The 27,455-nt window shown below is 38.8% G+C and overlaps 7 protein-coding genes across 9 annotated transcripts; 3 read left to right on the top strand and 4 right to left on the bottom strand.

Moving 5' to 3' along the window:
* Positions 1–546: 546 nt before the first annotated feature.
* Positions 547–2,700, top strand: dhrs1 (dehydrogenase/reductase (SDR family) member 1; the record flags this gene model as incomplete). Its single annotated transcript, XM_010776403.1, has 7 exons — positions 547–690; positions 1,190–1,269; positions 1,471–1,603; positions 1,707–1,850; positions 1,940–2,009; positions 2,164–2,244; positions 2,338–2,700. Coding segments are annotated over 7 exons (789 nt in total), but the record flags the coding sequence as incomplete, so codon positions are not given.
* Positions 2,701–3,809: 1,109 nt separating this feature from the next.
* homeza (homeobox and leucine zipper encoding a) lies at positions 3,810–8,787 on the top strand. Of its 2 annotated transcripts, XM_010776400.1 has the most exons (3): positions 3,811–4,307; positions 5,063–5,124; positions 5,509–8,787. In XM_010776400.1, exon 3 carries the CDS (start codon positions 5,536–5,538, stop codon positions 7,513–7,515), a length of 1,980 nt encoding a protein of 659 aa, XP_010774702.1. In that variant the 5' UTR covers positions 3,811–4,307; positions 5,063–5,124; positions 5,509–5,535; the 3' UTR covers positions 7,516–8,787. The 2 variants fall into 2 exon arrangements, with proteins under 2 accessions (XP_010774703.1, XP_010774702.1); XM_010776401.1 differs by lacking the exon at positions 5,063–5,124 and having other exon boundaries at positions 3,810–4,307.
* Positions 8,788–8,835: 48 nt separating this feature from the next.
* Positions 8,836–13,752, bottom strand: LOC104949957 (RING finger protein 212B). Of its 2 annotated transcripts, XM_010776399.1 has the most exons (13): positions 13,682–13,752; positions 12,806–12,919; positions 12,320–12,372; positions 12,143–12,217; positions 11,827–11,933; positions 11,643–11,745; positions 11,513–11,541; positions 11,376–11,416; positions 11,253–11,277; positions 11,084–11,150; positions 9,413–9,470; positions 9,302–9,332; positions 8,847–9,194 (listed from the first exon to the last, which is right to left on the bottom strand). In XM_010776399.1, exons 2-13 carry the CDS (start codon positions 12,903–12,905, stop codon positions 9,119–9,121), a joined length of 765 nt encoding a protein of 254 aa, XP_010774701.1. In that variant the 5' UTR covers positions 12,906–12,919; positions 13,682–13,752; the 3' UTR covers positions 8,847–9,118. The 2 variants fall into 2 exon arrangements, with proteins under 2 accessions (XP_010774700.1, XP_010774701.1); XM_010776398.1 differs by having other exon boundaries at positions 8,836–9,194; positions 9,302–9,470; positions 13,635–13,693.
* A 1,440-nt stretch (positions 13,753–15,192) lies between these two features.
* LOC104949955 (zona pellucida sperm-binding protein 3-like) lies at positions 15,193–17,730 on the bottom strand. The gene is made up of 10 exons (XM_010776397.1): positions 17,621–17,730; positions 17,373–17,539; positions 17,169–17,272; positions 16,449–16,543; positions 16,179–16,359; positions 15,996–16,101; positions 15,803–15,888; positions 15,512–15,603; positions 15,377–15,443; positions 15,193–15,308 (listed from the first exon to the last, which is right to left on the bottom strand). The coding sequence occupies exons 1-9, from the start codon at positions 17,715–17,717 to the stop codon at positions 15,379–15,381; spliced, it is 993 nt and encodes a 330-aa protein (XP_010774699.1). The 5' UTR covers positions 17,718–17,730; the 3' UTR covers positions 15,193–15,308; positions 15,377–15,378.
* A 1,010-nt stretch (positions 17,731–18,740) lies between these two features.
* Positions 18,741–21,096, bottom strand: LOC104949954 (uncharacterized). The gene is made up of 10 exons (XM_010776396.1): positions 20,986–21,096; positions 20,723–20,907; positions 20,539–20,642; positions 20,374–20,465; positions 20,119–20,299; positions 19,939–20,044; positions 19,783–19,871; positions 19,130–19,221; positions 18,934–19,038; positions 18,741–18,843 (listed from the first exon to the last, which is right to left on the bottom strand). Exons 1-9 carry the CDS (start codon positions 21,050–21,052, stop codon positions 18,935–18,937), a joined length of 1,020 nt encoding a protein of 339 aa, XP_010774698.1. The 5' UTR covers positions 21,053–21,096; the 3' UTR covers positions 18,741–18,843; position 18,934.
* A 570-nt stretch (positions 21,097–21,666) lies between these two features.
* nedd8l (NEDD8 ubiquitin like modifier, like) lies at positions 21,667–23,247 on the top strand. Its single transcript, XM_010776395.1, has 4 exons — positions 21,667–21,847; positions 22,537–22,584; positions 22,676–22,758; positions 22,846–23,247. Exons 1-4 carry the CDS (start codon positions 21,830–21,832, stop codon positions 22,967–22,969), a joined length of 273 nt encoding a protein of 90 aa, XP_010774697.1. The 5' UTR covers positions 21,667–21,829; the 3' UTR covers positions 22,970–23,247.
* Positions 23,248–23,292: 45 nt separating this feature from the next.
* On the bottom strand, positions 23,293–26,604 carry LOC104949952 (AP-1 complex subunit gamma-like 2). Its single transcript, XM_010776394.1, has 3 exons — positions 26,432–26,604; positions 25,706–25,804; positions 23,293–24,557 (listed from the first exon to the last, which is right to left on the bottom strand). The coding sequence occupies exons 1-3, from the start codon at positions 26,507–26,509 to the stop codon at positions 24,465–24,467; spliced, it is 270 nt and encodes an 89-aa protein (XP_010774696.1). The 5' UTR covers positions 26,510–26,604; the 3' UTR covers positions 23,293–24,464.
* Between the last annotated feature and the right edge of the window lie 851 nt (positions 26,605–27,455).

Raw genomic sequence — 27,455 nt, 5'->3', positions numbered from 1 at the left:
ACATCTAATATGCAGGCTACTGCTACGATATATTATGGTCAGCAACTCCAAATATCAGCCTGTAGACAAGGCAACAGTTTAAACAAACCACTAACTATGTTTTGAATTCTGGAGCAGCCATTTGTGTGTCGAGCACTAACTGAACATTACTAAAACAAAACTGTGCTTGTTCAGAAACAACAACTGATAAGTTGCATCTTTATCGTCAGTTAGTGCCACAAGTTCAACGTTTGTTTCCGTCATTGGCTGTCTAGAAATATTTATGTTTGTACATTACCATAGGTGGCTCTGCATTACCATTGTTAATCTTCAGGGCAACAATATTTAGTAAGTTTACACTGTCTAAGGTGACTATGTGCCCGGTCTTCTCTTATTGGTTAGCTGGCCAGCTTTGTTGTGATTGGTCAACCGCTTAGAGATGTCTTGCCCCTTAGCTTATCACTCGCTACCTAGGCTGGCGGATGACTTAGAAAACATTGCACCTGAAATATTGCAGTCAGGATAAGTATCCAATGTTCACAACGGATGTGTTTGTTTTCGACGCAGGTTAAGGAGAGGGGCGGAAACTGTGTGCCAGTTATCTGCGATTCCACGAATGATAAAGAAATTGAAGACCTGTTTGAGAGGATCAAGCATGAGCAGAATGGCAGGCTGGATATCCTGGTCAACAATGCCTATGTTGGAGTGCAGGTAGGTGTACAACACTGACATGAAACACCACTTCATGTGTCGTATACTTGAACAAGAGACAATCTTGAATGGGATTGCAACCAATTGGATCACGGTTGTAAAATAGTGGGAGCCTATGGCCTTTTTCTACTATGTATTTCTGGCATTCTCGCTGGAACGAAATCCATTTCAAACAAATCTTTCATTTTGATCCCAACATCACACCTGTACATTTCCGTGACTGCGTTATGCATGGTTATGACGACATTAGGGTGACAAACCTGCGCACAGACAGACTGAAAAACGTCTGGCAAAGAACTCAAAACCAATTATGTGGTTATTCCCGCTATACTAGTTGTCACTATGACCGCATTTTACCCATGACACACACACAATACCAGCATCGCTGTAGCAGATGCCAAAAACGTGTGGAACACTTGACAACTTTAAACAGCACCAACCATAAAATGCCCACTATGTGACCTTTTTATCTGAACTTTAAAATGATGTGTTATTCCAGGCGATCTTCGGGAACATGGGGAAGAAGTTTTGGGAAACCGATCCAACCATTTGGGATTCCATAAACAATACAGGACTCAGGTAAGCTTTGTAGGTCTATTAGTCATATCCTCCAGTCTAGTGACAATTTCCCGGACATCAGCTGTTACTCAATGTGTTTGTGTCTCTTATCCGTTGTGAGTTCAGCATTAATGTATTGCCAGTAGAAGCTCAGAAAATATACAAAGTGTGATTCAAAAATGTTTTGATTGATTCTTATTCATTTCATCATTTATCTGGCAGAGGACACTATTTCTTCTCAGTTCATGCATCCCGGATGATGGTGGCTCAAGGTCAGGGTTTGATCGTCACCATTTCTTCCATGGGCGGGCTGCGGTATCTCTTCAATGTGCCATACGGTGTTGGTAAAGCAGCAGTAAGTTCTAATTTAGACCTAGATTATGTTAACATAAATACATCTGCTGTGTAAATTGGTCAGTGTCATAAAAAACGATTTTGGTATTGTGGTTCGTTTCCAGTGTGACAGGTTGGCAGCAGACATGGCTGTTGAGCTGAAAAGTAGGGGAGTGGCTTCTGTCAGTCTGTGGCCCGGAGCGGTACAAACAGAGTTGGTTTCTCAGCTCATATTGGAGAAAGAAACCCCAGAGGGTGCAGATTCCAAGGTAGACTCTTTAAAGCAAATCGTTGGTATGCCAATCCATATTGGCTTCTTTGAGATTTTTTAAATATCTGTATTCTATTTTGCTCAAAGATCAAAGATGTATTTACCAATGCAGAAACTACAGAATTGAGTGGGATGTGCATTGTCAACCTGGCAAAAGGTAGGACAATATCAGATGGTACATATGAGATAAGGAACGCTGTGCATATATCATATTTGCTGTAACATGCATTCTTGAAAACATTTACTGGTGCGACTGATTTGGTTTGAGTTTTGTTCATTTGCATACTTTTGGTTTCTTTCCTGCCTGAAAGATAAAAGCCTGATGTCTCTGAGTGGGAAAGTACTCCTCACATGTGACCTGGCAAGACGCTATGGGTTTCAAGATGTTGATGGTAAGTTTGTATCAGCTGTGTTATTTTTTATTTGAACTTACTTTGACATAAAGCCCCCTGATTATAACATATTGTTCCTCTGTTTATTTACAGGAAGGAGTGTAACTGATTACACTTCCCTAAAATTCCTCCTGACCCAGGTCCCATATCTCTCGTGGCTGTCAGTCGTTACACCTTCATTCCTACACCTGCCACGCTTTGTGCTCACCCTGGCTAGTAACCGGTTCTAAACATTTCCTATATCTGTACTGAAGTCACAGTATAATGTTTCCATTACATACAACTGCAAGCTCCCAGCTAACAGGAGTTATTTTTGTCACTATGTAGAAATATAAATGTACTCTTACTTGATTAATGCAATGAAGGTATTTCTATGAAGTTTGAGGTAGATATGAAGAACACTCAAGCATATTCCCTGAATTGACACTATTGTCAGTTTTGGGTGAAGGCAAAAAAGAAAAGAAAATGTGAAATCATTATCATTTCTAAGTATGTATTTTTTAAAGAGGTATACAAAACCCTAACTATATAACGATTATATTTACTATAAAGACATTTACATGTATAAAAGTATTTTTTTGTGGTTATTATACTGACAACAATATTTTTTAGCATTTGATTGTTATATTTCAATTAAATGTTTAACACTACTTTTACTACAACTACGTATTTGACCACCTTATAACAATTGATTCAATAAAGATATTTCATTTTCTGTTTTCTTTTCCCATTCCTTATTGTGAAATATCATACCAATCGCATGTTCAAACTGATGTGACCAATTTAAAAAAGACATCTTTCATAAAAATGGTTAAACCCCTTCAGATTTTGAAACAGTCTGTAATCTTCTATAATCAAGCAGAAATAATGAGCGAAATGTACTGACTGACATTTATAATACAGTTGCCTTCTTTTCACTGACAGAATATCATGTCTGAAGCTGATATGAATTCAGCATCTTGCTCAAGGACACATTATCACTGGACGAGGGATGATTGTTTGATTATATCTTGTGCATAAAACAACAAAAATCCAACTTCCTAATCGTTGTTTTGGTGATACATTAGGAATTGATACAGAGCAATACCCATGGTTGTAAAGATACATATTACAAGTCCCCCAGTTCAATTTTAAATGGTTCTACTGATTTAGATGTTAACATTATGTTTATTCTTTTACTAAACTGTTCCATTTCATTTTCTAAAAGGTATATTTCTCAATAATTTAAATGCTTTAGTGAATTGTTGGCTCAAAAGTAGCCCACATTTCCAGAATATGGTGTTTTCAGTGGTGTCAATGGCCCTGGACTATTAATTTATAACTACTATAAGTTTGGTCCAAGGGCCCCTAGAAATCTTGGGAAAGGCTACAAGGGGATACATTTAAAACATTTAACTATTGTTATCAATGCTCTAAATCAGGACAGTAGTTGATGGATTAATGTAATATTTGAAATTAAAAACTATGATGAGACTCGGTTGAAAATCATTTTTGTGGAGGGGGGGGATTGACGTGAAACTCTTTAGCCTACTGCCACGGATTTATTATACAGGCGCCTCCTCCCTCCAATCCACGGTCTTCTCTCCCAGACTGGCACACCCACCCCGCCGTCACTGTGGGAGAGTCAGTTGGGCCTTTCTGGGCTTCCTGGTCCTCAGCTCAGCTCCGCCTCGCCTCGATCTGACCGGACAGCGAAAACACTTCTCAGTTAAAGAACAAAAGCAACAACGGATGGACCGAGGAGGACGAAGTAACGACGACTCAAACTGAGACCTAAATCTCCCGGATTGAGATATTTGTGCGCCATACGGCAAACGACTGAACTCCTGCGAAAAGGCGACAAACTTGGTCGCCTCGCATCTTTGTATCCCGACAGTAATCCATCGAGGTGCTTGATAAATAAGACAAGGGTCAAACCGACAGACGGACGGCATTGTTTCCCTGGTCTTCCCCTAAACTTCGGCCATAAAGGAACGGAGTGGCAGAGGGGAAACTCCGGGTTTCTTCTCATGTCTTTACGCTGAAACCGACCAAGGAGACAGCGGGTTATTTTGGCATTTTCGGTAAGTTTATTTGTATGTTTCACTGAAGCGTGTCTGACGCCGAAGTGCGCCTGTGCAGTGTGAAGCGTTTTAGTTAGTACGCCATAAAGGGGGAGACACTGGGCTGCTTTTGTGATGGACACCGAAAGCAACTTTTATAGCTTTTTTCTTAACGCTAAAACAAAGATAATACGTTTAAACTCGAACAGTGCTGTGAGGAAACACATGAAACACGGAGGAGGCCACTCCATGATCTCACCCCCGTGGGTTTCAATGTGTCACGAATGACTAATAGTGGTTTCACAATTGTTTGCTAATGTTTTTTTGTACATTTCGAACATTTCTTACGTGACTCAAGCGACCTTAATCGTCGTGACCTAACTGAATGGACATTTTCCTCTGCTGTTTCAAATAAAGAAACTCACAAATAAAGGCAATGCTATATAGTTACTTGTAAGAAACTGTACCATAAGTAGTTACAAACCCCTATTCATATAATAAAGTAATGACTAAAATGGGACGGGTTATTTTATTAAAAAATCATTTTATTGATCCTTCTATGAAAGTGACATTTCACTGCATAATGTGTTGTTGTGATAGCTTAACACCTGTTGCTAAATTAATTAATCTATGTATATTCAATTAGTATTTCAAACAATTTTTCAGAATGAAAACAAACAAATGAACTTGGTGTTTGATACTTTTTAAGTACTTTGAGTGCCTCGACTTGAGTGTGACTAATCCAACTCATTTTGTCTTTCCTTGCCATTGTGAAGAGGCTACACTCGTATTTCGGGACTGAGAACTTGGGAGTGGAACAAAGGGCGACTGGGAAAGGGTGAGAAAGTAGACTGTGATGGTTTTCTCACAGATCCCCACGCACACCACCCTTTGCGACCAATCCCCCCACTCACACAAAACAAAAGTCAGGCACTACACTTTGGGGGAGGGGAACCCAGTCTCGACAGAGTATACGACAAGTTTCGCTGGGAGTTCAGAATAAGAAGTGCAAAGTAGGGGGGAGGGGGTAACCAGCTGTCAGATAATTGACTTTGAGAATGAATGAGACCCAAAAGTCCTGAAAACATCAGTCTATACTTTCTGCTACATTTCTTATCATACATTTTTAATCCCCACAGTGATCCTCTATGAAGTAAAAACTGTTTGTCAACTAAAAAGAACATCAAAGACTAAATCAGTGTTTTGTTTTGATTTTTTTTAGGTGAAAGAGACAATTTTGACATCCCAGATGGCGACCTACAGTGAACACAATGGCAAACATGGACTATTTATGGGCATGAAGGGGCCTTTTGAAGGAAAAGCAACAAAGACAGAATGTGAAGTAAAACTTGTACCCAAACGCCCCTCCAAGGATTTGCGCCACTCTGCCAGCTCAGCTGAAAACGAGAGTGGCGTGGCTAGCTTCACCACAAACCACAACTCTGTTGTGTGCCTGCCTCTAGTGTCAGAGGGGCTGAAACTGGTGTGGACACAGTCGGATCAAACCCGTGAACTTGACACAATCCCAGAGCTGGTCCAAGCCTTTAACTTATTTCCATACCCATCATCCTGTGAGGTAACCACTCTGGCCCGGGTATGTGCCTTGCCACTGGACAAAGTAAAGGTGTGGTTCATGGTGCAGAGAATTAAATATGGTATCAGCTGGTCTTCAGAAGAAATCGAGGAGACACGTCAAAAGCTGGCAGTGCCTGATCTTTGTGATGACTATACTGAAACAAACGAGGAAGCCAAAATAAAGAGCAAGAGCAGCAGTTCTGAGGAATTGGTAATTGAGGATAAGGATATCAATGAAGTAAAGGGGGCCATCTGTATCCCCCAGAAGAAGAAACCAAAGTGTGAGTCACAAGATTCCTATAAACCAGCCAAGCCCAATGTCCCGTTTTTCAGCTCCTCCCTCCCCCCTCCTCAGGATTCATACTTCTACCGCCCACCAGCAGACACGCCAGCAGGTATAGCAGCTGATGTCTCCCTTGACCTTTCAGAGTCATCTTCACGACAGCACCGCCATGGGCGCTACAAAAAGTCTAAAGTTCAGCTCGCTGCCCTTCGGAAAAGCTTTTTGAGAGAGAATTGGCCTGCGGAGGTAGAGCTTAGACGTTTGCAGGAAGAAACGGGGCTGAGCCGTAACGACATTCGGAAATGGTTCAGTGACAGCCGGTACCAGCTACGGGTTGGTAGAGGAAGCCTAGCTGCAGCACAGAATCACTCTCAAAACACTGGAGGTAAACAAGATCAAGAAATTCAACCTATCCCACTTATCACACAAAAGACTAGTCAACTGGACGGTGTGAAGGGCCAGGACGGAGCCCGTGGAAATGGGATAAGAAATTCACATTTCTTTCAAACCTTCTTAACAAACAGCCTTGAAGCATTTGGGGAGAGGGTCCTTGAGGCAGAAGGGTATGAAGTTATGGAGGAGCTTTCTGGTGATGGGGACAGTTTGAAAGACGAGGAACAAAATGAAGAGCAACCATTGCAGCTGACTAAGACCTGCAAGATTGAGCCAGATGTTCCACAGGAACCATCAGGTATATTAAAATGCTCTCCCTACTCTTCCCCCTCTGGAAGCCCACCACTGACTGCCTCACCTCATAAACCGCTTTCAAACAGCAACAGCACATCAAAGAAGTCAGCCCACTCAGCCAAAGCCAGTCCCGCACAAACACCTTCAAAGGCTCCCTTATCCACATCCCCTGCCCTCACTCCAGCTGGGCGACCAAGAAAGACCAAGGAGCAGTTGGATATGTTAAAGCAGCACTTCTTACGCTGCCAGTGGCCCAAGAGTGAAGATTATACAGAACTTGTGAAGCTTACAGGTTTACCCCGGGCAGATGTCATTCAGTGGTTTGGGGACACGCGGTATGCCGTTAAAAACGGCCAGCTACGCTGGGTGAAAGGCGTTCGCGATCAGTTCTTGGCAGAGCTTGCAGCCCAGCAAAGTAGCAGTGGTTTAACTAACGGAAATGGCTCTGGGACATCTGCTCGGGCTGGGGGTGGCCGCAAACGAAAATCACAAGCAAATGCAACAAGTGCAGATTCCCCTGATATCCAGCCATTGCTGACATATTACCTTTCAACAGGCAAACTACATGAAAAAGACCTTGACACTCTATGCAAGAAATCAAAAATGAGCTACCAGCAAGTGCGAGATTGGTTTGCAGGTCAGGATACGGGAGGGACTGAACAAGAACCCATTGCCGCTGATTAAGACCATGGAACCAAACATTTCTAAAAGGTGTTGGTGTGCTCCTTGCATCCTTTGCACCAATAAGCATATATACTACTTTGGTTTAAATTGCTTCAATTTGGCCGGTTTGTACCATCCCGTCTTCCCAGCACAAGCCCAAAGTGAGGTTTGAGTTTTTATATATGCTGAATTTCCTGCTTTTCCTAATATATTTGGACATGAGTTATAATTGTGCTGCCTCTGTTGCTGTAAATTGGACAGTAACTTGTACACTGGTTTGCTATATTTTGAGCTAATTATTTTTGTCTGGATATCACTACTACAGAGTTGTTAGTATGCTATTGTAGCAGTTTAATTTAAACTGGTTGTACCTTTGGTATCTGACTAAAGCAGTAACTGTTCCAGAAAAATGTCTATGTTGATACATTTGTTAAAAGGTCACTGTTTAATCATTCCTTTACAGCCAATAATTCCTTGTCGAGAAAAGCACACTGGACATGATCACTTTAAATTGACATCTTGCACTTTGGTTTTAGAGGCTGCTGCCATATTCATAACATCCAATTTGTTCACAAAATGTTATTTGAACCCTTAACACTGAAAGTAATAAACATGCCTTTTACAAAACAGTATGATACATCTAATTGTACTTATGTCTGACAAACATTCCCCGATTCTCTTTTACACTGCTATAAAACCTGATTTCCTGTTTGTAAACTCTGTAATTTGCATTCAACTGCACCTTTCAACAGTAATTAGAAAAGCAACAATCACATCAACATTATACAGATGTCAGAATTGCCAACTTCAATTCTCTTTTTTCTCAGTAATTTATCAGTCAGTATTTTTATGTCTATTTTGTCTTAATAGCTGTAGGGTGTTTATACTTGATGGACAGATAAAATAATAGATGGGCGTCCACATACTGTATAAGTAGCAATAGAATTTAATCCAAAGAAAAACACCAACAAATACTATACATTTTGGTAATCAGTTCAGAGAAACTCCACACTCTGTTAGTAGCCCTCCAGTGGTTGAAGTGGGGTTTTAATGGTGTCAGTTAGCTCAATAGAAATATCTGGTTAAAGTTTAGATTACAATGAAGTCGCTCAAGCAGTGTCACTTTGTCATTGTATTAGTAGTGAAGCATTAATGCAAGTGTCATGCTGGTGGAAATTGTCCACAACGCTTAGTGTCTTCCTTTGCAGATGTCTTCTATGTATTTCATCCAGTTTGAAATGTCTCATTTGCACAATTGTGTCACTGGAAACCAGTAAAGGATTTGCCTTTCTATTGATGTGTGAGCAATGTTTTTTTGTGTGCTCCAATGACAACTGATCCTTACGGATAACATTTATTTTTTTATCAATGTAAACTCCAAGCAAAAGCAATTTGTAGAAACACACACAATTGTACTGCCATAAATTGAACATCAATTTATGGCAGTAAAACGGTCAATCAATAACAATAGGATAATCTGGAACCACAGGGTAACGTCAATGGAACAATGATAAATTGTGACATTAAATCAACATCCAACTGTTACTGGGCAAAAACATGTTTTTCTTTAACTAAGAAAACAAAGCTGATGTAGACATCAACTGACAAAAATATCCCAGCTTCATCAGTGCCTGGGTGACTGTAATGATAATCCACTCATAAACGGGAACTGGAAGGCATTAGGAGTCTGACGCTGAGTTCTGGGGAAGACAGAATTGGACTGACTCACGACAACACGAGAAAATCCTCCCTTCTTGAAAATGTGATACAAAGTTTCACAACAAGTTATTCGTAAAGCATTTCTTACCTTGCAGGAGTGTTGTAGGATGTGGGAGTTCCTTTTCAAAGACAGAGGTGAAAGGATTAATGATTAAAGAAGGACTGCATGTTACAGCCAAAGCGTCTTCACAACACTTACTGTGTGCATGTCCATGAAGTGAACTGTGGCTGTGAATAGAGGTAGCTGATCCAGGAGTCTGAAAAAAACAAAGAGCAAACAACATTTTAATTGATAGGAGGATTACTTGTAAAAATGTATTCCGTTAAAATGATTATTTAGTTGTAAAAAAAAAATCAGTAACCTAATCTGAGTATCAAAATATAGAAGTAGTGTAACATTATTACTTTCTGTTACTTAGCATTACCTCAATATCAAATGCAATGAAAATAAATACAAGAGAAAATATTATCAATAAGATTTGTTTTTATTTAAGTGTATTACGTAAGACAACAGTAACCTTATGTTAATTTAAAAAATAAGAAACAAAGATATATAGTATCGAAAATGTGTCTTATTATAGGAAAACCTGCCTTTCATCGAGCATATTCAGGCAGTAGCATATACACCAACGATGAAACACATGAGCACACACTACAGTTCAGAAAATAAAATCTGAGCTGACAGGAAATGCTCCGTTTTAATTGAATACATACAGTTCATACACACTATTTTATAAACATATAGGTTCACCCTCTGATTAAAAAAAATAACAAAAGAACCAAAGAAAGTGAAAAACATAAACTTAATTCAGGCAGTAGGCGTATTGATTCACACCTAAAGTATTAGCCTACAGAACAGGAGTTTACAAAGAAGACATTACATCTGTTCCTGGGATTTTTTAGTAACATTGTAATCCTGCTAGTAATCCCAGATTTTCTTTAAATGTAACATGAATCTGAATAATTCTTTTTTTTATGTACCGGTACATAAATCTAAGGGAATTCTTTGTATCCTGATTACGTAATCCGATAATGACCACCTGGTCTATGAATTTGTAATTATTTAGAGCAAGTACAATCATTCTTGACCCTTAGAGATGTTTGTCTCACAAAAACATCTCGACTAAAGGTCCACTGACTAGCTTCTCCTAGAGGTTTCAACCACAGTTCAGTCTTCATCAGTGGATGGAGATCTGAGATGGAACCTCCCTGAACGCTTTGATAAAAGCTATTGATGACCTTGATTTAAGATTATTATATTGTCAAATGGTTTTAAATCTCCTAAAAGTTGCACAATTTTTTTTTACTCTGGCACAACAATTTCCTTCAGGATAAATGAAGTCTTATCTTATCTCTTAAAATCCCTTTAGGAAATAGTTATATTATTTCTGTTTTTTTAAATTAAGAAATACTTTTGTTTATAGAAGTTCCGTCAGGAGGCTGAACTCTCTCCCCTCCCTCCCCCCTGACCCCACTGGTCCTGGACTTTAACACCACACACACTCAAATCCAGCACAAGACACTTTTTTTTTACGCCGCTATGGACAGTCTTGCACTAATGTACATTCTCAAAGATATTGAAGTGGATGTTATTTTGTATATATTGATTGTTGTGCTTTTATTTAGGTGTTACTTTGTGCATATGTAGAAATGTGTCTTTTGATTGTGTATATATAGATATATACATATTTGTATATATATTTGTTTTTCTATTCGGGATTGTGGGAAACGGTATTTCGATCTCTCTGCCTGTACACACAAACTGAAAGATTGACAATGAAGTTGACTTTGACTTCTACAAAACATTAGAAGACTATAAAGTGCTATATAAATACAGTTCATTTCAAAATACTACAATAAGGAGACTTACTGTGAGAGAGGATAGACTATGACCCCTGTCTCTGGCCCACACCTGAGACTCCGCTGAGCCCATGTAACTGTGGACAACATGTTTGAGCATTCAATATTTGGACTCCTTTTATGAATTGTAGATATGTTATGCAGAGGGAAATCCACCAGGGCAAGGATGTAATACATACCTCATGGTTCTTGGACGAGGGGTAACTAGCAAAAGGAAACACATACACGCTGCTTATTACCTTAAATCAAAAATAATTGAGATATAAAACAACAAAAGCATGAACTGTAACGATTCAACTTACCTGGGGAGGTGACAGCCACAGGGAGTGACATTCTTTGATTTCTATATATGAGATAAAACGTGATTACTCAACTGTTTTAAAACATTTGAACACTAGAAGGTTCATGAGGATAGTCCTGATATGAGCATTAGTTTTACCCATCTATTTGAAACTGTCCTGGTGAAACCTTTGGAAAAGAAAAAGTATGCAAGCTATATTAGATATTTGACTATTCCTGAACATTTTGGCAACATGAACATTTTATTTTCTAGACTTTGGAACACTTACCCGCCGCTGAGAAAGGGGCTTTTTCAAATCAGCAGTCTCTCTTTTCAGTTCTGAAAGCTGCTTTTTAAAGTTAGCATTCTCTCTTTTCAGCTCGGAGAGTTGCCTTGGGATGGGAATAAAAGCGTTGCAACCAGGGTTTTTATATTCACAGCCACAGAGGAACAATAATAGGTTCTAGATTCACCTGTAAGCCTGCTCACTGACTTCCTTCAGATGCCTTTCCAGCTCCACAGACTTATGCTTGAAGTGTGCCGTGACTCTTTCCATCTGTGTCCGCTGAAAAAGTGCAATCTGAGGAGCATGAAGACTGATATTAGGAAGTCTTTCAGTAAAAATAGAACGTAATGAATATAAACTTTTGGATTATAGTTCAGGGATGCTTTTAATTGTGTCTCCTATCACTCTAAATGAAGCAATGTCTTGTTGAATGACTCACTGACTGACTATTAATTGAATGACATTTAACATGCTTCTTTAGCAATTGCACAGAGGAGACAGACCTGTGAGATGTGCTCCAGCCGGGACTGGATGAGCTTCACAGGATCTTTGAAAAACACCCTTTCTTGAGGCTTCATCTGAAATACATAAGATAAAATAAGTTGGCTGGATAACATAAGGTAATTCTCTGTTGGTGGTTTCAGACAGTAAGCTGCAGTGGAGATGTTAAACTCACCAACCTGGTCTGTGATGGGCAGATAACTGCAGGTGGCTCCACAGACACTGCACTGCTCTGTGGGAAAATACATCATTAGAAGGGGCCGGAAAATGTCTAATTGAAGCCACAATGTTAAAGAATTTTACTTAAAAAGTGAAAGCAAATTGATTTAGCGTATTAGCTGTCTTATTAGTAGCAAAGTGAAAAAAATTAATATACAAAATCAACTTTGAACATTTATTGTAAAAAAATGTATCAAGTCATTTTATGAAAAAACACTAATTGTCAAGTAATATTTTGATAGCTTTTTGTGATTTGTTATTGATGTGACCTTTTTCTTGCGTGGTACTGTGATATATTGTCATATCGATGGCGTGCCACTGAATTTAATTAAGTGAAAGTCGCGTTGTGGTAGACTTTGTGATATCAGCAAATTGTCATATCGTTTTCCAAAGAATCGATACAATATCTTACCGTGTTGTAACTTGGAATTCACACCCCTACTTACCAGATGTAATGCATGCTTCACAGCAGATGTGGCCGCAGCTGCTCACAGCAAACTTCGACCCACTCCTTGTAAAGCACTGATTACAGTGGAACCAGTCCATTTTAGATTACTCCTCTGCAAACACAAGAAGACAATTCACAAATGATAACTTTTCAGACTTTCATTATATTAATTCATTAGTTTTTACCCCTTCTTGAGGCTGAATGGGAGCATATCAGTGCAGGCCAGTTACAAAGTCTTGTGGAAAGTCTTCCAAGAGAATTAGACACTTCTGAGAGCATATTAATGCCCATGATTTTGAAATTACATTTTCAAAAACAAGGTGACGAATGCCCTATAACTCTGACAATATAGTGAACCAGTATGTAAATCGATTTAATTTGACCTATTTATTGGTTTCTTAATTTACTTTATGGTTTGTGAGCTGAGTGATTTTTTTATTTCATCTATTAATTTATTTTCTGAGGTTTTACAGTCCTTTACAAATAAAGCTGTATTGTATGATTTATTTATTTTTTACTCAATATCTTTACATTTACAATGATGTTTTTTTGCCCACAATGTATTAGTTGTAAATTCATTACACCCACACATTTGCACATAGTTATACATATAGCTGAATACTGCAATGACAAGACACACAGTTAGGTATGGCAACTTAGAGTGTATATAAAGTTAGCTTCTCATTAACCATACTGATAGGTGAATTTATACTGTTAGCCCTAGTCTATGTGTTAGCCACCAAAGTGTTTGTAAACTAGCTTAAACAATTGTTTGATTTGGCTGTCTACTGGCAAACATTAGGGTAAGAGACCGACTCAAAACTTACATTAAACTTTACCAATAAGATATCTACTCTCATGTTGCTTACATTACCTTTCGCCTTGTTTAGAAGTAGTTGAAGTTTTATGCTAATAGAGGGGTTATTTTAGCCGGCTTCATAGTCCCGCCCTCTACGCAAATAGCGGTTCTCTTTCCTGATTGGCCGAGAGACGTTTGATGACTCATGATCCCTGGGCTGCAATGGTATTAGGTTAAGGGGGATCCCAGAGGTTGTTTTTTTTAAATTATCTTTATCGGTTCGGTCGCTTGAAATACTTTTGTATACAAAAAAAATTATTTCTCTCCTAAGGTGAATAGGAGTGAATTATGTACTTAGTCATTCTACAATTTAGAGACTGTTAACATTACACGTTGAACCACAATTACTGAGTTTAGCCTTGACCTGCTTGAAGAATACAGAATAAAAATACCTACATTAACTGTTTAGTTATTGACGTGAACAACGTTTAATGTAATCCAATTGCTTTCAAGATTCATTTAATGCGATCAATATTTTTGGGAAATTGACACATCACAGGGAAAAAAAAACTTTTAAAAACAAACCCCATCCTTTATTGCATATTGCAACCAGATGTGTGCATCATTGTTGTAGCCAGAAATTAGGTCATCATGATTCAGTAATACAGCTTAGTTTAAGGGTCATTCCAGAATTGGAGGACATTTCATGTCCCCCATATAACAAATCTAATAATCCATGCCCAAAATGCTAAAACATGCACTTGTGTTCAACATACTTGTCGAGACAAAATATAAAGTTGTAGAAAAAGTAGTTTCAAAATATTTAAATCAAATAGCTCCCGAACATCCCCTAAAATGGCATTTCTCTTGTCCCCGCTTCTTGGTGACCAACTTGCATGTCAAATATAACATTTAAAATAGGGATTTTATTTACTTTTTTTGGTATTATTCTATTGATATATGTCTCTTGTAATGGTAAAAACAATTTGTTAAATCATAAACATTTTAAATAACAGTAATTTTGCACAGAAGGTGTCCCCCAACATGCATTCAACCCCGTTACCCAAACCTTTTTAGATTGGCACAGGAAGTGAAAAAAACTGTAATTCAGATGACACTCTTTTATTTCATATTTTTACAAGAGTGTGGCACCCTGACCCACTCAACCCTGTTACTGATATTATCAGAATAAAGCATTTTAATTTCAAAGTTATCTTTCTTGCATTAGATATCCAAGTTTGTCCTTGCCTTGAAAGTAGCATTGCATGCTATATCTAGCAATAATTAGAGGTTAAAGCTCAAATTAGCATGGATTTTCAACCCTGTTACTATAATTAGAGTAACAGAGTAATTCTTCATTGGAAAATATACATTTGATGCCTAGCCGGGCAAATCACTTTTTTTGATGGTTTCTTATCAGTTTTTCCTAAATACATATTAAAAAAAAATTATAAAATAAAAGGTTCATTTTTCTACAATGTTGGTCTAAATTGTCCTCCAATTCTGGAATGACCCTTAAACCGTTTCACACAAAAGGCAAGTCAAACTTAATTTGAGAACTTCAATTAAGTGGTTCAGATACATTGTTTTATTAGCAACATACAATCTGAAATGCAAAGAGACAGGCTCGCACTAAGCTTACGAACCAAAAATGAAAACTGAATTCAGATAGAAGAAACCAGTCAGCGAAATGGATCCATTCCTGTTGGGAGAACAAAGTTTTAAAGTAATCGTTCAGAACACATGAATATTGAAATACGAAACCCTTACCTTCAGGAATTCACATCTGTGATGGTAAATGGCCCAATGACTGCTTTTTGTACCATTCGAGGTTTCTCTGCAAACATATATACTTTAGTACAAGTCAACAAATCAAGTGTAATACAGCAGAAGTTGTGTACATACCTGACGCAACACTCCTCTGCCTCCTTGACTTGCATTTCGATTCACAGCAGTCACAAAGATTACTCTGGGCCAAGTTGTCCAGCAACTCCCAACTGAGTTCATGAAGATTGGATGAAAAGACAATTAAAATGGACCTCAACTCTTCCAAATAAAGTCTCCACAAAGTTTGAACAGTTATGAATGGGATCCATCTGTATCTTCAGTAGACTGGGCTAAAGCTGAATAAGTCATCTCTTGTAAAACAAATTAACCTACAATTGAAATTCTGATATATTGAAGTAATATTTTTACCCATGCCCTTTGACAAAGTGGCAGGCTTTCTTAGTGCTGTCAAGACCATTGGGATCCCAAGCCAAAAGTTTGCAGTGGATAAAGACCTGTTGAGTAGAGGGAAAATATAGGAGTCATGGCATACATTTATCTCTGTTGCCACAATAAAACCTTGCATCCGAACAAAAATGTACAATTTAGAAGGCCAATTTACCTCTTCTCCCATAGCAAACTTAAAGGTCTGAAGTGATAGGCGCATCTCCGATGACTTTTGCCTAGGTTCAAATTTTGATTGTGACGACACACTTTCCAAAAGACATCTGTTGGGTTAAAGAAAATAAATTGGCATACTACCAAAACACATTTTTTAAGTCAATGCTTATTGTCATTAGAGTACCCTTTATTGGAGATTATAGGGTACATGGTGCTTTCAGGGTGCAGCTCTGGCGTGGTAGCTGCTACACATTCCTCAAGAAGCATCAGCAAGGGCTGATGGGTCTTCTGCACCACACTAGCCATGATGGGGATGATGGAGCCCAGAGGAAAGCTTGTAGATTCAGCAGGGCCTGAGAAGTCATCTAGGGCAGTAAACAGGAAAAGAGTCATTAAGTTACAAAAGTCAGGGAGAGCTGCCATTTGTAGAGAGTTTCTCATGTTGTTTACCCACCATTCATAAGGCCAATGGTAAACTGCAGATCTCCTAGGCCGTAGGTTTTAAACACCGGGTCATAGATCTGCTGGCTGGAATACCAGTCTTTGGGCCTGCACAAAATAAAGCAGAATGTGTACAGTAAATGCTGCCACGTGAAACTGAAAACGTATTAGCGTGAGCCTGTGTACTCGCATTTAATTAAAGCTCATTATTAAAATGTTACTCCTATGGTAAAATCAATGTTTATTTATACAGCCCAATATCAAAAATTTTTACATTTGTCTCAGTGGACTTCACAGTTTGTACAGAATATCAGTATGACAATACAAAGTCATAAAAGACAGTTGAAAATAAGTAGACATTAACTACTTCCTCCAAAATGCTAAAAACAAGAGTGCTGATACTTATATGTGTGATGTCCATTTAAAACTATGGGAGCAACTCAATGGACAATGAATTGGGAAAAATGACAACAGAGTGCACATTGGGGAATGTTCTCAGTAAATGGGTACATTTTTTGTTGAGAATACTCAACCCATTCATTGTCTATGTAGCAGCTTCAGACTTTATACCTGATGACAACAAGTTTGTGACGGACTTCCATGGTGGATGGCTTTGAGAGGGAGAAGCTTATTATCAAATTGAACTTTCCCAGGCCATGGAAATGCCACATTGGAATAGTTAGTGAAGGGTCACCCTTTAGCACCTTATGTTGTAGTTGGTTTGAACACTAACCTCTCATATGCACAGACAACTGGGTGAGTGAAGGCCAAATTGTAAGAATCCTCAGAAGCAACGTAGGTCAGATCATTGCTGTACAGCAGCACATCACCGGTGACCTGTTAGAGACAAAGATCCCCCTGAGAGAGCTGTAGGAAATATAGCAGACTCACAGCCTGCAGGTTTAATATATATATATACATACACATACACACATACCAGTATCCTAAAGTTACAGTCAGTGAGATCCACATAGAAGTAGGCCTCTCCTGCTGAGAAGCTGGTTGGGAAACAGCTACCCAGACGGAGAAGCGACATGTCAGCCTGGGGTCGGCTTTCTGTCCACATCAGCGTCACAAAATCTGGCCCACAGTCCACTTTCATGTCTGCAACACAAAGAAATTAGGTTTAGACTCAACTATTTGAGTCAAGGATAATAACATGACTTTAATTGTTTCCAGTCTTACCTGCATATACCGCCATGGCAGCTGCCAGGCTCAGAAGCAGTGCACCTTGACAAAATGAAACCATCATGACTGCATGCTTGCTACTGACACAGTGCATGTTCTTATACCTTGTTCCTGAGAGGCATTCATCAAGATAACGTATTTTTTAGCTGCCCGGACTATAACAGACAAAGATTCATTCTGAAAACTGCACTGGAACAACTCAACATCAAGGACATGGATTTCAAGGCAATATTTGAAAGTAAATCAAGAAATGAAGCAAACAAGCTGATCTTCAAATTCCTCAAAAGCACTGGTCTGAGGACAAGGATTTAGTATGAACATTTAATAACTAAACAGTAGGTGGCGATATATGCTCCAAGTGGAAGCGATTCGCCATTAAAGAAAAGAAGAAGAAGATAGTGCATTGGTTGTCTTCCTGAGGTTTTGATTTAGTTTTGCTGTTATATATATTAACATTAATATATGTATACGTTGGGATTCTTTGTTCAACGTCAAGTCATGCAAGAAAAAGTTTGAGAATTAAAAGGTGAGTCATTTCTAAACAAATGATCATTTGGGGGAAGGTAGTTTTCCTTTATCAGATGTCCTGTATTCAAATGTGTTATTTTTACATCTGAAATGTTTCAGTTCATTTAAGTTGCTTTCAGTGAGAAAATATCCACACACATCCAAATATTAGATTTGTTGCTATGATGTAATCTTTTAACTGCATAAACACGTGTCTTGCAGGTCATCCCTATTGATTTTACATTCATGGCCAGAAAGTAAACTATGCTACATTCAGCTGAAGGCATTAGTGCCCAGAAAGTAAATTCAGATCAGAATTGTCTTTTCAAATGAAGCTCAACATAAATAATTGCCATAGTTGTAATACCAGACAGATCACTAATAGCTTTTGAATCTGGTGGTGTATGTAATGTCAGAATTTTATATCTTGTCCAGAGCTCAATGTCAAATGGAAAGTGAAAGAGGCTTTACTCCAACTCACATGGCCATTACAATTTGTCTGAGGACTTAAAGGTTACATTATAATTGACAGAACTTGACAGTATCTTTCAATGACAAAAGTCACACATAATTAGTAACATTCTACTGATAGGACAGATGGACACAGTTGAGGAGTTAACAGTTTTATTTATACAGAGATTATAGACAACTTTAATCTGCATATGGATGTCGTCCACCCTCTGTTCAGTCTCCCCAATCCTAGACTGGACTTCCTGTTGACATTTTTTTTTTAGCAATGTTAGTCTTATGGCAAGTTTTGAACAAAGCTTCAAGACGAAGACCATAAATAAATACTCATTAATCTTAGTCAGCAATGGAAACATCTGATGCATTGTGGGTATTTTGTTGCAATGGATCCATTATGATCAGGGGTCCCAACACAGAAGTGTGCCGGAAGCCGTTGGATTCTGAGGTGGAAAAAAAAAAAATATATATAACTTAAAATTGAAAAAGCCTATACTAGATCAAAAAGCATACAAGTTGGAATAAGAGAGATACCCCATTCGTCTCCTCTCTTTGAGCGGGTGTTGCAGGTCCTAGAACAGCAGTCACAAATGGAGCTCTGCATGGGGTCATCCAGGAGTTCCCATCTGAGGAAGCAACAACAGGCTCAAATACATCAGCATGGCTTTAAAAAAAAAAATTATATATATACACACACAGAAAAAAGCCGTTGTATGTTTCTATTAACATTTTATTATAAATATCAAGTTAATAACAGTTGCTAAAAAGGACCAAAATATACATTTCCATCTACAGTGCAGAAAAAAGTGAACAGAAAAGCTCAGGGCTTTTTTTTTTTTTTTTGATTTAGGCCCATCTCATTAGGTTGGCTAATCATTTTTTGAGTGCCCCTCCTTTTAAAAATATTATATTGTCATTCTTAAATATTTTACAATTATCATTTGTCACAATTGTTGTCTATACTTTGTTAGTTAGCAGGAGGTCATTTTTTTATAGATATATAAAAGCACAATACTGATCAAAGTACATGCATTAATCTACTTCAAGTTGGATATGTTATGCTAAAATAAGCTAGCCACCTTGGCTAATGGTGCATACTTCTTGCACATGGCATCAGTTGCATTCATTCTATTAAACTTCTGGCAAGAACATGTTCACATACTTCCAACATATCAAACTTCCCTTACCGCTCATTTTCCTTTACATAGTGGCAAGCTTTCTTGCTTTCACTTAGAACTTCGGGATCCCATGCGAGCAGTTTGCAGTGAATGTACACCTGAGGAGCACATGAAACATACATTTTAGCTAGGAACCAAATATTCTTTAGAGCACTTTCCATTTACCTCCTCGCCGAGACCAAACTTGAAGGACTGCAGGTAGAGGGTGATTGCAGAGGAGTGGTACCGCTGGAGAAACATGGAGTTTCCCTTCTCACTGTCCAAGAGACACCTGAAGAAATATCAGATAATCGATAAGGACTAAACTCCAGAAAACAATTAAATAAATCAGAGACTGGATCTCACCCCTTATTTCGAATGATGGGGTACACATTGCTGTTAGCCTGCAGCTCAGGCGTAGTGGCTGCCACACATTCCTCCATGAGCAGCAGCAATGGCTGATGGGACTTCTGCTCCACTGTTGCCCATATTGGCATGAAGGAGCCCAGGGGGATGACATTTGTCTCCGCTACCGCTGTTATTCTTTCTGTAACGGGAAAAGTAAAAACTGCTTAGTGTGCGTTTTTACAATGTTTTGCCTTTGGGAGCATGAGCCCTCACCATTTAGGAGCAGCATGTGGAACTTCAGACCTCCTCGGCCTTCGGCAACACTTGACCCCGCGTTCAGGAAAGGAGGAATCCACCCCTTAGGTCTGAAATATATTAACAACATTTATCCCATATATCAGCTTTAAACTTGAATTTAAATAAGAAAGAAACTCCTACCTTGGATAAACACACTCGATTGGATACACATAAGATGCAGGACTCGACCTTGGTCGGGGCCTGAAAGTCAACTCATTTTTGTAGAGGAGCTTTTTCCCTTTCACCTGAAGAATAAAAAAAAAAAGCTCATTATGACATTAATAAGGCAGAGAGATATTTTGGTGAAACATGGCAGTTACATTACCAGTCTTTTAAAATTGCAGTCAGCTAGTTTGTAGTTAAACTCAGCTTTCCCCTCTCCGCTGGGCAGAACATTAAACCGGGATGCCATGCAGTTTCCGAGGAAGTGACGAGCTGCAAATGGCACCAGCATCGGATGGATCGTCCATGTGATGCTTATGGAGTCTTTTTCACAGTTTACTTTGATTCCTGCAAACAAATCATTATTATATTTCCCCATACATTCCCCAACAAAAGTAGATGTTTACATGCATGTGCTAAGAATACCTGCATTGGCAACAGTTGTTGCAAAAAGAGCCACAACTATCACACCTAGGTAGAGTTGAGTCCCCATGACTGAATGATCTAGATCACACAGGAAGTGGCATCATTTGTAGACTACCTGCCAAATTAGCTGAACGAGCAACACTTGTGTGAGAGCAGGGCAGCACTTGGTCCTCTGTCTACTTATACTGTGGTGTAATTTCACGTACTTGCAATTTCATTGTAGAGTTTTCATTTGGATAATATCTAGTACACTTATTCAAGTACATTTTTATTTATCTGCCTAAATGCCTCTTTTTTTAACTCTACTTAATTTATTTGTCAACAATTACCTGATTATTTTACATACAGCACTATTTTTAAAACAATACAATAATTCAGATGAAACTACTTAAAAGCAATTTTCTAAAATCAGCCCAACCATAACAACCTTCCAAGTCAATATACTTACATGTTATAATAGTTATCAAACCATTTAATATGTGTACTTTTATTTAACCGATAACATTATTTTATGTGTACTTTTATATAACCGATAACATTATTTTACTTAATTAAAATGTGTATTGTAATGCATTATTTATTTGGAGGTTATATTGCAACATATGTGTAATATCTGAATACATCTTTCATTATTTAACTTACAAATCTATTTTTGTTTTGTTTACCAAAGCGGAACCACTTTTCCTTGGGCTCTGGCTCCATCACGTCCGGAACGTTTAGCTTGGTACACAGGAAGTAAATTCAATTTAGCCAGACAAGTAGGTTGTAATTCGCTGGTATATCAAGTGTTTTGGTCGGTAAACAATTCTTAACATTACAATCTGTAGTCTTTTGAGTATTCAAGATGCTGATTAAAGTAAAGGTAAGACCGTGTTATTTTTAAATATACGCGTACTCTTGTTCGCTAGCTCCTAGCTGATGGTGTTAGCCCGCTAACACCAAGACCGGTCCGCTAGTTTATTTTTGGGGCAGTCATGTAATATAATCACGTTTCTCATTCTGTATTATTTTATTTTTTAATGTTTGCCTTGTGTTGGCCCAATATTGTCTTGAGCTACCGACTAGCTAATCTAGCAACATGCTGCTCTTTGGGTTAATACCATTCAGTAGCTGTTATTTGATAGCTTGCTAACTTAAATACACTAGCATGAGCAGGTTAGCAAATTATTTCGTACATTTGTGACCCCTCATTTTCTGAGGACAACAGGATGAGTTTGGGACGTACAAATACAAACACGATTATGCTGCCCACTCCCTTCATCATTGGTCAGTCGAAATAAGACGTTTGGAGACGTCACAAAACTGGTGGATTGATTTATCAATAAATATAACATTCATCGATTGCAGCCTTACTATTACAGTTCTCCCCATCTAAATATGCCTTATTGTTTCTCTTTGGTGTAACGTGTGAAAACTATTATTGAAAACTGATCATTTTCTTTTGTAGCCACCTGTGAAATTCCCATGTGTGGAATTAAAAAAGATGTTGCAGATTATTGTGTGCATTTTAAGGAACCAAAGCTTGTATTAATGTGATGCATTACCTTTCAGACACTCACCGGAAAGGAAATAGAGATTGATATTGAGCCCACAGACAAGGTGAAATATGAATCTCTCTATAAGATACATGGCCTGTATTTGCTTCACTCTCAAGGCACCGTATCATTTGTTGTTTTTGTGTAATCAAAAGGTGGAGCGAATTAAAGAAAGGGTGGAGGAGAAGGAAGGGATCCCCCCGCAGCAACAGAGACTCATCTACAGTGGTAAACAGATGTAAGTGCCTCTATTGGATCCATCTCCACTCTTCAATGCGAGTTGCTCTTATTTAATTTCTCTAACTCATCTCTCTCTTGTTCCCAGGAATGATGAGAAGACGGCTGCAGACTACAAGATCCAGGGAGGCTCCGTGCTCCATCTTGTGTTGGCGCTAAGAGGCGGCTCGACGCTCCACATGCCCTGCACACACTTGCCCTCCTTGTCATGAGTCGCTGTTGTCATCAGTGCCAACGCTTAAGGTGTCCGTCAACGTCTAACCATGTTTCAGCAAAGAGATCTGAAATCCCACGCTCTCGGGCAGACACAAAAGAAAAATCAACCACCAACAGCAGCAAGAAAGAAAAAAAAAGAGGACGTTCTAATTCCTTTGTAGATGTTTTTTTTGTTGTAAACCCACATCTGACCCGTTGATGCCGGCACTCATGCAGTACAAAAGACAGTTGGAAAACACTGTTCTTTTTGCTTGTGAATAAATGCTGAAATTGATTCAATCGTTGTCCTGAATACACTTACACCAAGACAAGCCGCTGCTGACGGTACTGAAAACAGATTTTTTATTAGAAAATGCCAAGGAACAGATTTCAACAACCAGCGAAAACAAGAATACTCATCCTGGTCTTTCTTTACATCTCTACTTTAAGGTAGTGATCTGAAACAGGTACACTGAAATCCATTTAAAGCACCGTTGTTTACGTCCAGAGTGTTTTTCTTTTAATTAGAGATCCATGATTATGAGATGAGTAATCAAATTACTGAGGTGATTCAAGATTTTCCAAAAACTCTTCTTATTGTGCTAATATACTTAAAATCTGAAATATACATCTTGTAGACAGTATCATGCCCATCCCTCTATCACTGTACACAGTCTTCATAAAATAAAATAACTCAGGAGCCTCTGTAAACAACAGACGAGGAGATACTGGTCAGGAAAAGCATGCTCGAGTCGGAATGATAAAAACATGTTAAAGAGGACTACAACCCTCACATTTAAAACCATTTCTTTGCCACTAAAAACCAAATATAATTGCATTATTTTTTGTACATGAAAACAAAAAACCTCGTTTGTTGAGGGGATGAAAGGCACAGGGGAATTAATGAGGTGAATTTTCCGAGCTGAAGGAGGCATGGTAAATCTGCAACACCTAAGGTTGTGTTTACGATCCTAAACCCTAAAATCTCTAATTTATATCCCTGCGTTTCCCAGTCAAATAAAGTGTACTGGATCAGAGCGTTTCATCGTGATAGTGGTGTGTCATTAGTACAACAAAGTTAAAATGGTAAAGGCAAATACTTCATAGGAAAAATCACTTCAAACGTGAGGACATATACCGGACATATTTATGGAGTGAAATAATACCAAAAAAACATGCCATCTTTTCCGGACAGTTTTGTTTGCAAAAATCCAAGAAAATCGATTTCTATTTTTGTATTAGAGGGGCAAATTCTAAAGCTTGTGCCATATTAAATAATGCCATCGGTCACATTTGCACGTGGATTCTAGGAGATATGGTGAGTTCAGGCTTATTAGGGTTTCTTCAGCTGTAAAAACACTAACAAAATCAGGAATTCTTAGAAACAGCAGCTTTAGACGGTAGTGTGGAGGGTGTGACGGCAACATTTTCTAAAAACTCCAGCCGTCTGTAAGGTTCCTGCTGACTCATCCGGAGAGTGTTGTCGTAGTCCTGTTTCCTGATTGGCTGCTGTCAGAGTCCGGGGAAGGTGTCGATCTGCACCGTGTCCTGAAAGGTCGACCCTCGGCTGCTGTAAGAGATGCGGACCTTCATCTTCAGGTTCACCTGCGGCACGAGGAAGGAGTTATCAGCTTGATTAGTACCGTGGCCGACAGGCGCAAACACGCTTCCACACTTCTATTAGGAGAAACGCGCTGCATTTACAAAAACATTGGAAATATAAATATATAATCCCCATGTGTGCATGACCTTTCTCCCCCTGTTTCCATTGTGTTTTGATCTTCTTGCAGCATTTTGTAATTGCAGCTTTTTGTCTATGCAGCGCTTTAGGTAAACCCTTTGCATGTTTCGTCAAGTTGGTGAAGATGTTTTTTCATTTGCATGTGTTCTGGCACATTTGTGTTTTTTTTATTTTAAACTGCCGACGATTTCTCCTGATGGAAATGTTTTTGCAACCACTGTAGTTTAGTGTAGCTAAAGCGACAAAAGTACTGTAACAATATTAATGACTGCTAAATGGCACATTCACTTGGCTAAGATGTGTTGTTCTTGCCAAATATAACAACAGGTTTGTGGGACTTAAGTGAACATTTGGAAATAAGGTGTAAATATGTGATCTAATGTTCAGATTATTTTCTCCCTTGTTGACAAATACATATGTTCCGTTACAATTGTATCCGTCCCGATAACTTAAAGGGATAAATCATGATTTTTTGATTTACTAAAAGTTATTAAATTATAAAAAAAGAGTAGTTAATGCGACAATCGTCTAAGCTAAAATACCTTAATGTACCAGGTTAGCTATAAAATTAGCTATTCATTACTATGCTACATTCCAAATCAAATACTTTTTTTTTTAACCGGACACTTTGAACTTTGACCCTCTTGCTCATAAATGCTGGCATGCATACTTTAAAATATGACCAATGCAGTAGGTGATCCTGGTATTTGAGAGCTTACTGCGCTGATATATTATGCATTAGGACAACTTTAATTATTTCTGGCATACTGAACAGTATAGTTCTATGGGCATTAACACATGGGCTGTTTTCACATGTAAATGAGCTAGCTACCAGCGAGTGACTTGTTGTTGGCAACGTGATATTGGATTTGTGCTTAGACTAACACACCTGTCGATAGATCTCCGATCCTGAACATCTGTATCGATACAGCTTGATCACACTTCTGAATGAGCTGACTCTTATTGACAAACATGAGTCACCATTTTGTGTGTGTATGTGTGTCCTACCCACCTTGTTTTGGTAGTTGAGGACGACCATCTGGGTCACCTTAGCTGCGCCTCGTGCAGGAAGAGAGTCCCCGCTGGGAGCATTCATGTTTAACTTGACACTCTGGAAGGCGGGGAGAGAGGGGGGGATCAGATTGCTTTGAAGTTTAAAGCACCAAAACACAGGCATGCTGGGGGGGAACATAACAGGAGCTAAAAACCTACAACATGCAAGCAACAACGTATATGTTTATATGACACAGCATTTTAAAATAGAGTGGTGCAGGTATGAGTCATAAAACCAGGGGATGAGTCAGCATTTGATCACTTCCGGATCCAAAGATGGCGGTTGCTAACAAGTGAGTAAATGATACTACTAAATGTCATCAAGCCCAACATTAGCCACCTTTAGCTTAGCGGTGGTGACTTTAAGTCATGCGACCTTTATGTAGTTCGTGTTTAGCGTTTCTAACTTTAGCTATTTACTCCTGGTGGTAGCATAACGCTTCAAAAAAGATATAAAAGTGGTGTTAATAAGAGAAGTGCTTAACTGAAGTAAGTATCATAAAAGTGTTTTCCAAAGATCAAACTTTCTGCAATATCTTGAAACCCAATGGAGAGATGCCATTGCCATTTGTCAAGGAAGCCCTTGTGTTGCTACTTTCCAGGTATTCCTACAAAAAGACATCATCACTGCACCACTCTGTAATAATGAGAACAGATCATTTTTTATCTGGGATGTGAAACAGACCTTGGGCACTGCAGCCTGCAGGGTGAAGCTGCTGATGTCTGAGTCGGTGGAGTTGGAGGCTGTTAGCATGACTGTCATGGCGGTGTCTGACTGCTTCTCACAACTCAGTGTCAGCGCCACACCGTCTTTATCGTACACCGGCACTAAGGGAGCTATGGAAACACATATCAGGAAATGTTTTTTTGTTTAAAACAAAAAGTGAGCAAAACTTGACAAACTAGAATGACTGCCTTGTGGTTGTATGCCTCCACCAAACAGTCAAGTCACAGTTTACATCCATGTCTGTCCAAAATGTCATCACAACACGTTTTGTGAGGTCAAAGTGACCCTTGACCAACACGGGGTGATCTTATCACACTTGACTCATCCGGAATATTTTGGAAGAAAGTCAAGAGAAACCTTTTTTTACAAATAAGTCTAAATTCCAACCATAAGTTTTAATATTACAAGAAAAACTTTACAACACGTGATACGAAGCAAACAAGGTGGCCACACAAAACTGGAAAAGATTTAGAGAGATACTTTGGTCCTGATTCTAAACTAAACTCGAGTAAGTGTCGGAATTTTCACAGAGGTTGGAATTTCCACCAGGAGGTTAGGGCTCCACCAGGCTGTTTTAGGAGACACTGCCCAATTGTTAACCAGTTTTTCGTGTTTCAGCAACGCCAGTTCGCCCAAAAACTTGTTAAACTCTCGCACAAACTAATTGCTTGGCCAGCAGCAATAACCTGAAAGCTGCATACATTAGAGGCATAGGCGAAGTTTGGGGGGGTTCCCGGGGTGCCCGGCACCCCCTGGTGGCCGGAGTCTTTTTTTTTTTTTTTTTAGTTATGATGTACAGATAGTAGGTGGCCTAGATAAATATAACTCTGGAACGCTATATCAATAAATGCAAACTCAATAAACATAATAAATTTAAATCCACAAACATATTGTCTCAGTGTGTACTGCTGTCAGAGACAGAACATTACTCAAAAATGAGTCTACACAGACGATCTGTGCAGCTGCTGCGCCCTCACACGCT

The sequence above is a fragment of the Notothenia coriiceps genome, unplaced genomic scaffold (genome assembly GCF_000735185.1).
Source record: "Notothenia coriiceps isolate Sejong01 unplaced genomic scaffold, NC01 NC01_scaffold00016952, whole genome shotgun sequence".
In the NCBI taxonomy this organism is placed as follows: Eukaryota; Metazoa; Chordata; class Actinopteri; order Perciformes; family Nototheniidae; genus Notothenia; species Notothenia coriiceps.
Note: the sequence above shows the minus strand (reverse complement) of the source record. Positions and strands in the feature narration are given on the sequence as shown.

Coding starts and splice junctions, on each gene's coding strand:
- homeza (XM_010776401.1), top strand. CDS start 5,536: ATGGCGACCTACAGTGAACACAATGGCAAACATGGACTATTTATGGGC.
- LOC104949957 (XM_010776398.1), bottom strand. CDS start 12,905: ATGGACTGGTTCCACTGTAATCAGTGCTTTACAAGGAGTGGGTCGAAG. Junction 11,151..11,252: donor CCTCGTCCAAGAACCATGAG/GTATGTATTACA, acceptor TGTTGTCCACAG/TTACATGGGCTCAGCGGAGT. Junction 9,195..9,301: donor TCCTACAACACTCCTGCAAG/GTAAGAAATGCT, acceptor TGTCTTCCCCAG/AACTCAGCGTCAGACTCCTA.
- LOC104949955 (XM_010776397.1), bottom strand. CDS start 17,717: ATGCACTGTGTCAGTAGCAAGCATGCAGTCATGATGGTTTCATTTTGT. Junction 16,102..16,178: donor CCTATAATCTCCAATAAAGG/GTACTCTAATGA, acceptor TTAACCCAACAG/ATGTCTTTTGGAAAGTGTGT. Junction 15,604..15,802: donor CACTTTGTCAAAGGGCATGG/GTAAAAATATTA, acceptor TCATGAACTCAG/TTGGGAGTTGCTGGACAACT.
- LOC104949954 (XM_010776396.1), bottom strand. CDS start 21,052: ATGGGGACTCAACTCTACCTAGGTGTGATAGTTGTGGCTCTTTTTGCA. Junction 20,045..20,118: donor CCCATCATTCGAAATAAGGG/GTGAGATCCAGT, acceptor ATATTTCTTCAG/GTGTCTCTTGGACAGTGAGA. Junction 19,872..19,938: donor AGTTTGGTCTCGGCGAGGAG/GTAAATGGAAAG, acceptor TGTGCTCCTCAG/GTGTACATTCACTGCAAACT.
- nedd8l (XM_010776395.1), top strand. Junction 22,585..22,675: donor ATATTGAGCCCACAGACAAG/GTGAAATATGAA, acceptor TGTAATCAAAAG/GTGGAGCGAATTAAAGAAAG. Junction 22,759..22,845: donor ATCTACAGTGGTAAACAGAT/GTAAGTGCCTCT, acceptor TCTTGTTCCCAG/GAATGATGAGAAGACGGCTG.
- LOC104949952 (XM_010776394.1), bottom strand. CDS start 26,509: ATGACAGTCATGCTAACAGCCTCCAACTCCACCGACTCAGACATCAGC. Junction 25,805..26,431: donor TGCAGGCTGCAGTGCCCAAG/GTCTGTTTCACA, acceptor CCCGCCTTCCAG/AGTGTCAAGTTAAACATGAA. Junction 24,558..25,705: donor TCCTCAACTACCAAAACAAG/GTGGGTAGGACA, acceptor CTCGTGCCGCAG/GTGAACCTGAAGATGAAGGT.